We start from the raw sequence: 14,394 nt of genomic DNA on the forward strand, positions 1-14,394 counted from the left end.
TTCCCTGATGCAGCCCTGGAAGTGCTCACATAGGAAGCTAGGAGTAGGGTGAATGTTCTCTGTCCTTCCAAAGGGCTCCAGGTTCCTCAACAAATGAATCAAAATAAATGCAGCAAATTGGCAATGAACAGCACAGCCCCACTCTTTATATTTCTTTATCTCCAGTATCCAAGGTTGTAAGGTCTAGCAAAATTTAACTGAAAGTTACAGAGTCAGTTCCATTTGAGCATAAATCTGAATGAGTGAATTTGCTACATCCCGTCACTGCATTCAATCAGCCATGGTGTCAACTTCAGGATTTTCACTTGAAACTCAAGTTGTGATCAGATTGTCATAATTATTTGCCAGAAGCATTCAGAAATTTTGGACAACATTCCTCCTGCATCTCCCCACTACCCTACTACCGAAATCAGAGGCAGAACATTTTGGAATCACCTGATCTGCAGCAAATTTTCCTTTCTTGTCTCTCAGTTCACTGTTTAAAAAATGCATAAAAACCGTAAGCATTTTTCACTGTGTGTGTAACGGGGGTTTTAACCCAATCTGAGCAATAACTGTTATCAAACAACTGACCTGATCAAGAAAAATAGTTTTACATTTGTGTAACATAATTTGCATTATTGTCCTCATTCTAATTAACTAGTGGATGATTAAGCTAGATTATCTTTTAAAACAAAATTGTTTGTGACAGTTCATCTTCCATCTTAAATGCATATGTTTGTGTTGATCTTTACTCTCTGTGAATATTAAAAAGTGATTTCATCGTTTCATAGAATCCCTACAGTGTAGAAGCAGGCCATTCAGCCCACCCTAACCCCCTGAAGGGCATCCCACCCAAACCTACCCCACATTTCCCATAGCAAATCCAACTAACCTATACATTCCTGGACATTATGGCCAATCCACGTAATCTGTATATCTTTGAACAATGGGAAGAAACTGGAGCACCTGGAAGAAACCCACACAGACACAAGGAGAATGTACAAACTCCAAACATACAATTATCTAACAGTGGAATTGAACCTAAGTCCCTGGTGCTATGAGGCAGTAATGCTAACCACTGAGCACCATATCACCTTAAAAACTTGCAACTTTCATTTTCTTCTTGGCTAGCTGTGAGAATTCTTTCATGAGACCCAGTGCTTAGATAGTTTGATGGTATTGCCGGCATGACACTGAGAACTGCTAATAAAGAATGCAACAAATACATGCAAATCAAAATGAGTTACAGTTCTCGCCATAGTGATAAATAAAAATTATTACTTTAACTGCTAAACACGAGAACACGTCAGTAAAAGCTGAGCACAGAGACAAAGAAATGCATGAAATCACAAACTCACGTTGTTACTTGATTTGCTTGTCTTGCTAAGGTGGTCGACAATCTTAAAGATGCAGAGGGGGCCAGCAAAACCTAGAAGGTCGGCCAAGTAGCGAAAAGTGCTGCTAAGAAAGATTGGTCGACCATAAGCCCTGTACATGGAATGCCAGATCGACGGAGGCTGTTCGCCTGGCAAGTGTGCATTTTTCTGCAGGGAAAAATAAAAACAAGAGGTTAAATCAAACTGTGCATAATGGAAGAAACAAACATTTTAAAAGCAGGGACAAGGGCAGAAACAAGTAGTCAATTAACAGTTTGAAAGTATTAATTTCTTATTAATTTACAGTCATTTTGTTTTTTAGTGAAATAGTCCTGAGGGTCAGTAACTTCTAAAAATGAACATGAATTGAGGAATGGAAAGTAAGTTAAAATATCCATGGTGGAGTGGTCTCTGTAAAGAGATTAGCATGTAGCATTATCAGTTTACTTCACTAGATCAGGAATCAACGAAACGTTGGGAAAGGCCAGTCTTTCTCATAGTCCATCCAAGGAGATCCTCAAATGCCCCCACTTTAATATCTACATGTTTCTAAAAAAAATTCAGGCTTTAGTCTTTACTACTGTTGCTGGACTGGTCTAGATCTGTGTAAAAATGATTTTTAAAATTTGACAAATGTCTGGACCCAAGTCTGGACCTCAAGCTGCATAAAACATTTGAAACCCTTAGGAATTTCCCATAGAACGGATGTGTCATTGTAGAATGCTGTGGATTGAGAGATGAATGTTGAAGATGCAGGGTATTTATGAAACAAGGAAAAGATGGCTCTGTTAGTTAACAATGATATAAGCACAATAGAAAGGAGAAATTTAAGTTCAGATAACCGAGACGTGGAATCAGCTTGGGGAGAAATGAGAAATGAAGGCTGGAAATCATTGGTAGGAGTGGTGTAGGTCCCTCACTGTAAGGTGGAGCACAAATAAAAAATAATGAAAGCTTGTCAGAAAGGCATGGAGGTAATCATGGGAGATATTTATATTTATATTTATAAGGGAACTATAGACATGTGGAGACTGTTTAAGGAACAGTTGTTGGGAGTGATGAGTAAATATGTCCCTCTGAGACAGGCAAGAAGGGGTAAGATAAAGGAACCTTGGATGACGAGAGCGGTGGAGCTTCTTGTGAAAAGGAAGAAGGTAGCTTCCATAAGGTGGAGGAAGCTAGGGTCAAGTTCAGCTAGAGAGGATTACACGCAGGCAAGGAAGGAGCTCAAAAATGGTCTGAGGAGAGCCAGGAGGGGGCACGAGAAAGGCTTGGCAGAACGAATTAGGGAAAACACAAAGGCATTTTACACTTATGTGAGGAATAAGAGAATGATCAAAGAAAGAGGAGGGCCGATCAGGGATAGCATAGGGAACTTGTGTGTGGAGTCTGAGGAGGTAGGGGAAGCCCTAAATGAGTTTTTTGCTTCTGTCTTTACGAAAGAAACGAACTTTGTAGTGAATGAAACCTTTGAAGAGCAGGTGTGCATGCTGGAATGGATAGAGATAGAGGAAGCTGATGTGCTGAAAATTTTGTCAAACATTAAGATTGACAAGTCGCCAGGCCCGGACCAGATTTGTCCTCGGCTGCTTTGGGAAGCGAGAAATGCAATTGCTTCGCCACTTGCGAAGATCTTTGCATCCTTGCTCTCCACTGGAGTCGTACCTGAGGACTGGAGAGAGGCAAATGTAATTCCTCTCTTCAAGAAAGGAAATAGGGAAATCCCCGGCAATTATAGACCGGTAAGTCTCACGTCTGTCGTCTGCAAGGTGTTAGAAAGGATTCTGAGGGATAAGATTTATGACCATCTGGAAGAGCATGGCTTGATCAAATACAGTCAACACGGCTTTGTGAGGGGTAGGTCATGCCTCACAAACCTTATCGAGTTTTTTGAGGATGTGACTAGAAAAGTTGATGAGGGTCGAGCTGTGGATGTGGTGTATAGGGACTTCAGTAAGGCATTTGATAAGGTTCCCCATGGTAGGCTCATTCAGAAGGTCAGGAGGAATGGGATACAGGGGAACTTAGCTGTCTGGATACAGAATTGGCTGGCCAACAGAAGACAGCGAGTGGTAGCACAAGAAAAATATTCTGCCTGGAAGTCAGTGGTGAGTGGGGTTCCACAGGGCTCTGTCCTTGGGCCTCTACTGTTTGTAATTTTTATTAATGACTTGGATGAGGGGATTGAAGGATGGGTCAGCAAGTTTGCAGACGACACAAAGGTCGGAGGTGTCGTTGACAGTGTAGAGGGCTGTTGTAGGCTGCAGCGGGACATTGACAGGATGCAGAGATGGGCTGAGAGGTGGCAGATGGAGTTCAACCTGGATAAATGCGAGGTGATGCATTTTGGAAGGTCGCATTTGAAAGCTGAGTACAGGATTAAGGATAGGATTCTTGGCAGCGTGGAGGAACAGAGGGATCTTGGTGTGCAGATACATAGATCCCTTAAAATGGCCACCCAAGTGGACAGGGTTGTTAAGAAAGCATATGGTGTTTTGGCTTTCATTAACAGGGGGATTGAGTTTAAGAGTCGTGAGATCTTGTTGCAGCTCTATAAAACTTTGGTTAGACCGCACTTGGAATACTGCGTCCAGTTCTGGTCGCCCTATTATAGGAAAGATGTGGATGCTTTGGAGAGGGTTCAGAGGAGGTTTACCAGGATGCTGCCTGGACTGGAGGGCTTATCTTATGAAGAGAGGTTGACTGAGCTCGGTCTCTTTTCATTGGAGAAAAGGAGGAGGAGAGGGGACCTAATTGAGGTATACAAGATAATGAGAGGCATAGATAGAGTTGATAGCCAGAGACTATTTCCCAGGGCAGAAATGGCTAGCACGAGGGGTCATAGTTTTAAGCTGGTTGGTGGAAAGTATAGAGGGGATGTCAGAGGCAGGTTCTTTACGCAGAGAGTTGTGAGAGCATGGAATGCGTTGCCAGCAGCAGTTGTGGGAGCAAGGTCATTGGGGTCATTTAAGAGACTGCTGGACATGTATATGGTCACAGAAATTTGAGGGTGCATACATGAGGATCAATGGTCGGCACAACATTGTGCGCTGAAGGGCCTGTTCTGTGCTGTACTGTTCTATGTTCTATGTTCTATGTCTATATTAATCTACATGTAAAGTGGAAAGGTCAGATGTACAAATGTAGCCTAGATGAGGAGTTCAGTTCTAAAGAAGGGTCACTGGGTCTGAAGCATTACATCTGATTTCTCTTCACAGATGCTGCCAGACTGCTGAGCTTATCCAGCAATTTCTGTTTATGTTTCTGATTTACAGCATCCGCTGTTCTTTCAGATTTTATCGAGGAGTTCACAGAAAGTTTTCAGGGTATTTTCTTAGAACAGCGTGCTTAAGAGCTGGGTAGACAGCAGGCTATACTTTAACAATGACGTAGGATTAAATCATGGTGAAGGTGGGTAGCAAGTAGCATAACTTGATTGAACATGACATTGAGTTTGAATGGGTGAAGAGTGGGTTTAAGAATTTTTTATTGAGGATATGAAAGCAGAGGTGGCTGAAGTGAATTTAGTTACAGCATAGTTCAATACAGATGCAGAGGCAAACATTTAAGAGGAAATTTCAAAATATACAGATACATTTCAATGAGTAAGAAAATACCTACTATCCATGATTAATGAGAAATGTTGAGAATTGCATCACACTTAAAGGAAAAGCAAACAATCCTGCAGACACAGGTCAAAAAAATTGGACAGAATTTGAAAGTAGCAAATAATGACAAAAAAATTAATAAAGTGAGGAGAAAATTAGAGTATGAGAGAAAGCTAGCCAAAAACATTAAAATATATACTAAGAGCTTCTATAAGTTTGTCCTACATAAACTATGAATGGGCAATTATTAATGATAAATAAGGCAATGGTAGATAAATTGAACGGGTGTTTTACATCAGTCTTCTCTATAGAGGAATCAATTAAAATCCCAGAAGCATCGATAAATCAGGAAACGGAAGGGAGAGAAGAGTTCAGGAAAATCATTATCACCAGAGAAGTAGTACTGAATAAATTGTTGGAGCTGTAGGCTGACAAATGTCTGGGTCCTGATGGACTTTTTCTCAGCATCTTAAAAGAAGTAAGATAGTTGATATACAACTTCAATTTTTACAAAGCCCCTCAATTTGTGAAAATGCTATTTCATTGGAAGATAACGTATGTAACTCCTTTGTTGAAACATGGAAGAAAACAAAAAGCAGGAAACTAGAGGGCAGTTAGTTTTAAATCTGTCATCGGGAAAATGGTAGAACCTACAATTAAGAAAGTTATAACTGGTCACTTGGATAGGTTCAAGGTAATCAGAAGAGTCAATACTGTCTGGTGAAAGAAAAATCATGTTTGACTCGTCTACAGTTCTTTGAGGAAGTAAGATATTGTGAATAAAGAGAAACCAGTGGGTGTACTGTACTTAGATTTTTAAAAGGCATTTGATAAGGTTCCATGTTAAAGGTTTTGGCAGAAACTAAAAGCTTATGGTGTATAACATAGTGTCTATTATAAGTTAGCAAGATACAAAATAGGTATCAATGCTGGAACCTCAACCATTAACAACTTCTATTTCTTCCTCCAAGTTATTTATAAGATATACTTGCCCAAATTCCCTGAAAACACGAAGGTAAGTTGTGATGAAGACATAAAGAGGTTACAAAAGGATAGATAGGTGAAGTGGGTGGGCAAAGAAATGGAAAATAGAGTACAATGTGGGAAAAGAAGTGATATTGTTCATTTTGGAAGAAGAAAGAAAACATATTATCTAAATTAATGGAGATTACACAGCACTGAGATCCATAGGGATCTGGATGTCCTTGTGCATAAATCATAAAAGGCTAGTGCGGAGGTACAGCAAATAATATGAAAGTAATCAAATGTTATCATTTATTACGTGGGGAATCGAATACAAATGCAGGGAGTATATGATTCATAGTCATAGAATTATACTGCATGGGAACAGAACCTTTGTTCCAACTCATCCATGCTAACCAGAAACCCTAAACTGATCTAGTCCCGTTTGCCAGCATTTGTCCCATATCCTCTAAACCTTTCTTATTCACATACCCATCTGCACACCTATTAAATGTTGTAATTGTACCAACCTCCACGACTTCCTCTGGCAGCTCATTCCATACATGCACCACCATCTGCGAGAAAAAGATGCTCCTCAGTCCCTTTTAAATCTCTCCCCTTTCACCTCAAACCTATGCCCTCGAGTTTTGGACTCCCCCACCCACCCCCCCTAGGAAATACACCTTGGCTATTCAGCCTATGCATGCTCCTCATGATTTTATAAACTTCAATATGGTCACCCCTCAGCCTCCAATGCTCCAGTGAAAAAAAGCAACAGCCTATTCAGCCTCTCCCCGTAGTTTAAACCCTCCAATCCCAGCAACGTCCTTGTAAATCGTTTCGGCACACTTTCAACTTTAACAACATGCTTCCTACAGCAGGGAAACCAGAATTGAATGCAAAATTCTAGAATTGGCCTCACCAATGTCCTATACCGCTGTAACATCATGTCCCAACTCCTATACTCAAAGCATTAATCAAAAAAGGCAGCTGTGCCGAATGCCTTCTTCACCATTGTCTACCAACAACTCCACTTTTAAGGAACAATACACCTGCACCCCTAAGTCTGTTTGTTCAGCAACACTGCCCAGGGCCCTACCATTACTTGTACATGTTCTGCCCTGATTTGCTTTACCAAAATGCAGCATCTCCAGTTATACAAGGTACTGATGAGGCAACATCTGGAGCACTGTGCATAGTATTGGTCACCTTATTTAAGGAAGAATGTAAAGATGTTGAAGGCAGTTTAGAGAAGGTTTACCAGATTAACACGAGGAATGAGACTGCTTAAGTATTACAAAATGTTGGGTAGGCGAGTCTTGGATCCAAAGGAGTTTAGCAGAATAAGAGATGACTTGATTGATCATACAAGATCCTGGGGGGGTCTTTCACAGAGTAGATGAGGAGAGGATATTTCTGCTTATGGTAGAATCTAAGTTTAGGCCCCTCACTACTTAAAAATAATATAAACAGGGATTAGGCAAAGAGTAAATCTCTGGAGGGTTATCAGTTTTAGAATTCTCTCCTTGAAGAGGCCAACAGGGCGGGCAGGGAATGGTGGAAATAGAGTTCTTGAATGCTTGAATATTGAAGACAGAGGCAAATGTATCTTTGTTAAGCAAAGGGGTAAAAAGGCTATCAGGGTTAGACTCGAATGTGGATGTGACCTTAGGATCAGATCAGACATGATGTTATTGAGTGGGACAGCAGGCTCAAGGAGCTGAATGGTTGCATGCAATTCCAAATTCATATGTTTGCAAACATTTTACTGTATGCATATTGACATAGATGTCAATATATCTGCTGCTGATAGCCTGCACTGTGGGATTGTTGCTGTCCTGGGAACTGGGGTACTAGTACTCCAAAGTGTTGGATGACTGATTGTCTAGGATCGTGTATGTCAAATATGTGTGCAGCAGAGTGTCGATATGCTACAATAAGAGTGAAGATATCCTATGTTTTTAATATGTGTAGTGCAATGAGAATGGATATGACACTTTTCATGACATCTTGTTACCATCAGCGATCATGTGATAAAGACGACGGAATAGTCTGTAGAGACGTACTTACAGAGAACAGGATTAGGTAAAACGGTGTGAATAAAAAAGTTTGCCAGAGTCAGATAGCAGTCATGTAAATGGAAACCCTTGCAATTCTTGAACTACCAGAAGAGGCAAAGATTGCCAATTGTCCAATGTGCAGGATAAAACCCCAATTTGCAAGTATCAGAATAACAGAAATCATGGTAGTATTTATTGTTCTACTAATCAATATGTTGACTGAAAACAATGACATGTAATGATTTTCCACAAAATCACTTAAAAATTCTGTATGTAGTTTAACTTCAATTCCTAACGGAAAAATATTACTCTTTGCCAAGCAAAAGATTTTGGACAGAAAGCATTTCTCATATTTCACATCCATAATTCTGACGTGTTAACAAACATTAATTGCAAGGCACTTCCAAAGTGATTTAAAGTCACAAGATTTGCCATGCTAACTAAACCAAAGTTGTTCCAAATACATGCAGAAGTTGGTGAAGAGGTTTATAATCATCCATTAAGGCAGAATAAGGGAAGCTATCACTTGGTGTCACAGCCAGCAGGATGAGATATCCATATGGTCAGATGAGTCTCTTACCTTCTGCTCTTCATAAGCATCTTTCAGACGCATGTAGTTGGTGAGAGCCCTTGTGGCTATGGGGAGCTTGCCAATGGTTTTTAGGTCTATTGGCCTCTTGTGAGCTGAAATGATGAGTGTGTTCATCCACCAGTACGTTGCTTTTGATAGTAAATTTACAAATGGCTGCAGGAATCTCACACCCAGATCTTGCAAGTCTTCGGGTGGTTTAACTTTTTTGGGGTTTGCAAAGAACACATATTTCTGGCAAAAGTGAAAAGGAAACTGTTTAAACAAATGTCTTGTTGGTTTTAGAATGAAAGAATTTTATGGAGTATGGAGGTATGCAGCACAGACAGGCCATTCTATCCAATGGGTCTTTCCCTGTAGTTTACGCTCTACACAAGCCTCCTACCCCTCTACATCTAACCCTATTATGATAAATTCCTTTCTTGTTCCATTCAGTGTTAGTAAAGTTTCCACTCAAATGCATCTGTGCTATTTGCCTCAAATTGTTGTAGTAGTAAGTTTCCCATTCTCAATATTCTTTGGATAAGAAGATTTCTCCTGAATTCTCTTTGAATTGGTGAATAATATTAGTACATTTATGAGCCTTACCTTTGGACTCCCCCATCAGTAAAAACATCTCTACGTCCATCCTGTTAAATTATTTCATCATCCAAGGGCCTAAATCAGGTCAGACCTCAGTCTTCTCTTTTCTAGAGTAAGGAATCTAAACTTGATCGATGTTTCCTGATGGGTATGCATTAGGTCTGCTTTCCACCTAGTTCCATGTGCAGACCAGAAATGTTCTAAGATTGAAATTTAGGCCTGAATATTTGCAGGATTATATTAGCAAAGACCAAAATCCAGAAGTTCCCACTCTCAAGTTTGACCTCCGTAACTTTTATGGGAGAGGGCGAAATGGAGCTGGTTCTAGAATACTTCTAGTCATTTTGTTCAGGTGAATGCCTGAAACCCAAAATGTGTATTTTATGGATTAATTTGATTAGCCAGAGGACCCTTTTGGAGAGTGTATTTTCCCTTTTGGAGAAGCTGGGTACACATTGGGATTGTGCAAAGTAGGTGTGGTGATCCTGGAACTGTCAAATTTCTTTGAAACTATCAAAGCTGTCATGGGATTTAGTTGTACTGGACTTTAAATTGTTCCACAATGTGGAGTTTAAAAAGAATCAGTCCTTGCTTCTTCATCAGTCTGTTTACGCTTGAAATTCTAGGATTGGAGCTGTGTTTTTTACAATCTAACCTTGTCATAGTTGGGTGGCTGTTAACAGGAGTGTTTGATTGACAGCTCTAATATGCTTTATATTAGAAATACTGTTTTCATAAAACATTAAAAACTTAACTGAAATGTTTGCTTTCATTTGAAATTTGTCAAAGGAATTTCAACATGTTGATTTTTTACAAATCAGTGAAGAAGTCTGTTTGAAATTGTGACATCAAAGACATATGACATCATTTTATCTCAGTATGGCTCTGAACTGGAAAGGACTAAGGGTAATGGGTGGAATATATAGGTTGGTGTAAGAGATATGAGGGGACATGGGGGTGAGTAAAGAGGAAAAGGGTGGCATGGAATCATAAAAGACAATAGTGATGATTGAAGGGCATACGGTGGTACCTGGAGTATGAAGTGCCATGGAGGTTGGGCCAGGGAACACATCGAACCATGGAGAGAACAATGGATTATGAGTGGGAGGTGTGTGGGAACATGGGCTGGCACAACTGGGGCTTAGGGAGTGTGTGGGGTGCTAGGGGTAAGGGCTCAAGGGACTTCTCTTGTTTTAGTAATTTTATAAATAACTTTGGCAAAAGTGCTGGTACATCTAGGTAGGTCTTCCACATGACCCACCACTACACATGTTAGCATCTGCTCTCAGTCCTGGGCACACAGCCCACCTCCCAGAGTGCCTGACCCCTCTGGCCCTAAGGAGAAAATCCGACCAAGAAACCAGTATCTTTCCTGGGTTAGGGATTAACTCGGAAATGCTCCTGTAGCTAGCAACAGTGCTTTTGTATTCCTCTACAAGTGCCTCACATCCTTATTCCGCAGTTCTCGCCATCCCCTACAAGAATAAAGCATGAGTGTGATGGAATGTTTTCCAATTCCATAAGTGAGAACCTAATCATCAGTGAATCCCACACTATCAACATCCTGCTTTTACCATTGACCAGAAATTAGATCATAATACCAAAAGGCAAAGTAGGAGCAAGAATTAAACTATTTGGCCCATCGAATCCACTCCGCCAATCAATCATGACTGATAAGTTTCTCAACCCCATTCTCCCACTTTCTCCCCATAACCTTTGATCCCCTTGACAATCATGAATCTATCTACCTTTGCATTAAATATACTCAATGGCCTGGCCTCCATAGCCTTCTGTGGCAATGAATTCCATAGATTCACCACTCTCTGGCGAAGAAGTTTCTCCTTATCTCCGTTCTAAAGATTCTTTCCTTTACTCTAAGGCTGTGCCCTCAGGTCCCAGTCTCTCCTGACAATGGAAACATCTTCCCAACATCCACTCTCCCCAGGCTGTTCAGGATTCTGTAAGCTTCAATTAGATCCTCCCTCATTGTTCTAAAGTCCATCGTGTATCGACTGGGAGTCCTCAAGCATTCCTTATATGTTAAGCTTTTCATTCCTGGGATCAGTCTCATGAACCTCCTCTGGACCTGTTCCAGGGTCAGTACATCCTTCCTGATGTAGGGGGGCGCAAAATTGCTCACAATATTCTAAATGCGAGCTTTATAAGGCCTCAGAAGTACATCACTGCTTTTATTTTCTCGGCCTCTCGAGATAAAAGCCAACCTTGTATTTGCCTCCCTAACTACAGAGTCAACCTGTAAGTTTACCTTAAGGGAATCCTGGACTATTCTTCCAAATCCCTTTGCTGTTTGGATTTCTGAATTTTCTCCCCATTTTAAAAAATAGTCCATGCCTCTATTCTTCTTAGCAAAGTGCATGGCCCCAAACTTTCCCACGTTGTATTCTATCTATTGCTTCTTTGCCCACTCTCCTAATCTGTCTAAATCCTTCTGCAGTCTCCTGCATCCTCAATACTACCTGTCCCTCCACCTATTTTTGTTTCATCTGTAAACTTGGCCAGAATGCTCTCAGTTCCTTCATTTAGATCACTAATGTATAAAGTGCAAAGTTGTGGTCCCAACACAGGCCCTTGTGGAACACCACTAGTCACTGGCTTCTATCCCGAGAATGACCCTTTTATTAGATTAGATTCCCTACAGTGTGGAAATAGGCCCTTCAGCCCAACAAGTCCACACCACCCCTTGCAGCATCCCACTCAGACCCATATCCCTATATCCCGCACACCCCTGAACACTACAAGCAATTTTAAGCATGGCCAATCTACCAAGCCTGCACATCTTTGGACTGTGGGAGGAAACCCACGCAAACATGGGAAGAATGTGCAAACTCCGCACAGACAGTCACCTGAGGCTGGAATCAAACCCGGGTTCCTGGCGCTGTGAGTCTGCAGCGCTAACTACTGAGCCACCGTGCTGCAACACTTGCTGCTTTCTGCCAGGCAGACAGTCTTCTATCCACCCTGCTTCTAACACCATGAGGCCACATCTTACTCAGAAGCCTCCTGTGCGACACCTTGTCAATAGCCTTCTGGAAGCATGGGTAGATAACATCCATTGGCTCTCCTTGGTCTAACCTTTGTGTTATGTCCTCAAAGAATTCTAACAGATTCATCAGGCATGACTTCCCCTTGATGAAACCATGCTGACTTTGCCCTATTTTACTACACACTTCCAAGTATTCAGAGTTCTCATCAGTCACAATGGAATACCAATGACTGATGTCAGGCTAATCGGCCTATAATTTTGTGAGCGATTTTCCAGTGCCTGGGACTCTCCTTGACTGCAGTGATTCCTGAAAGGTCACCACTAACGCCTCCACTATCTCTTCAGTTATCTTCTTCAGAACTCTTAGGGTGTAGCCTATCTGGTCCAGGTGATTGATCCACCTTCAGACCTTTCAGTTTTTCTAGCACCTTCACCTTGGTGATGGCCACCATACTCACTTCTGCTCCCTGACAGTCTTGAATGTTTGGGATATTACTCATGTCTTCCACCTTGAAGACTGATGCAAAGTTCTTCTTCAGTTCCTCCGCCATTTCTTGGGTTCCCATTACTACTTCTCCAGCATCATTTTCCAGCTGTCCAGTGTCCACTTTTGCCTCTCTTTGGTTCTTTAGATATCTAAAGAAACTCTTGCAATTTTTTTTATATTACTGGCTTGCTTGCTCTCATATTTAATCTTCTCCCTCCTCTGTTAGTCTTTGTAAGCTTCCCAATCCTCTGGCTTCCTGCTACCCTTCACCACATTATATGCTTTCTCTTTTGCTTTTATGCTGTCCATGACTTCCCTAATCGCCCTGGTCGCCTCATCCTCCCTTTAGTATGCTTCTTTTTCCCAGGGATAAATTTTTGCTGTGTCTCCCACATTACTCCCAGAAACTCCTGCCATTGATGTTCCACTGTCCTTCCTGCTAGGCTCCTCTCCCCGTCAATTCTGGTCAGCTCATCCCTCTTGCCTCTATAGTTGCCTTTATTCAACTGTAATACAGTTACATCTGATTCCACATTCTCCCTCTCAAATTGCAGAGTAAATTCTATCATATTATAGTCACTGCCTCCAAAGGATTCCTTCACCTTAAGCTGCCTTGTCAAGTCTCCTCATTGCACAACACTAAATCCAGTATTGCCTATTCCCTAGTGGGGTCCACCACAAACTGGTCCAAAATGCCATCTCGTAGATATTCTACAAATTCCTTGTCTTATGATCAACTGATTTTCTGAGTCCACCTGCATATCAAAATCCCCCATCACTGCAACATTGCCTTTCTCACATGCCTTTTCTATCTCTTAGTATATCTTGTGCCCCAGTCCTGACTACTATCTGGAGGCCGGTACATAACTCCCACTATTATTGCTTTTCACCTTCGCAGTTCTTCAAATCTACCCACACAGATTTTACATCATCTGACCCTACTTCGTTTCTTGCTATTGACTAAACCAGACTAGCCATAGAAATAAATTAGCTACAGGAGCAGGTTAGAAGCCTGGAACCTTACATCAAGTAATTCACCTCCTGACTCCCCAAAGCCCGGCCGTCAACCCCAAAGCACACTCAGGAGTGTGATGGAATAATCCCCACTTGCCTGGATGAGTGCAGCCCTAACAACACTCAAGAAGCTTGACATCATCCAGAACAAAGCAGCCCGCTTGATTGGCACCACATCTACAAGCGTCCACTCTCTACTCCACAAACGCTCAGTAGCAGCAGTGTGCACTATCTACAAGATGCACTGCAGAAATTCACCAAAGCTCCTTAGATAGGGTTTTCCAATCCACACTTTCATCTACAAGTACAAGGGCGCCAGATCCATGAAATTACCACCATGTGCAATTTTCACTCCATGTCTCACTGTCTTGACATGGAAATGCATCACTGTGCCTTCACTGTTGCGGGATCAAAATCCTGGCACTCTCTCACCAGTGGCATTGTGGATCTATCTACAGCACTCAGGTTGCAATGGTTCAAGATGATAACTTAAAATTACCTCTTCAAAGGCAAACAATGATAGGCAATAAATGCTGGCCCAGCCTGCAATACCTACATCCTTTGAGGGAATACAAAAAAAACTTACCTGGTACGCCTCAGGGGTCAGTGTTGTGACCAAAATTGTTTACGATTTACGTAGATGATTTGGGAACCAAGTGTTGAATGTCAAAGTTTGCAGATGACACTGAAGTGAACGATCGAGCAAAATGTGCAGAGGGCACTGAAAGT

At 41.5% G+C, this 14,394-nt stretch overlaps 1 protein-coding gene across 5 annotated transcripts in view; it reads right to left on the reverse strand.

Moving 5' to 3' along the window:
- Window positions 1-14,394, reverse strand: part of abcc9 (ATP-binding cassette, sub-family C (CFTR/MRP), member 9) — a 189,636-nt gene that overhangs the window by 121,657 nt on the left and 53,585 nt on the right. For 4 of the 5 annotated variants that reach the window (XM_048554004.2, XM_048554006.2, XM_048554003.2 and 1 more), the window contains exons 5-6: window positions 8,570-8,812; window positions 1,341-1,526 (exon numbers count right to left, since the gene is read on the reverse strand). In XM_048554004.2, coding sequence (XP_048409961.1) covers window positions 1,341-1,526; window positions 8,570-8,812 — 429 coding nt within the window. The remainder of the gene's footprint in view (window positions 1-1,340; window positions 1,527-8,569; window positions 8,813-14,394) is intronic. The other variant, XM_048554007.2, reaches the window with a different exon arrangement.

The sequence above is a fragment of the Stegostoma tigrinum genome, chromosome 25 (genome assembly GCF_030684315.1).
Source record: "Stegostoma tigrinum isolate sSteTig4 chromosome 25, sSteTig4.hap1, whole genome shotgun sequence".
NCBI lineage: Eukaryota > Metazoa > Chordata > Chondrichthyes > Orectolobiformes > Stegostomatidae > Stegostoma > Stegostoma tigrinum.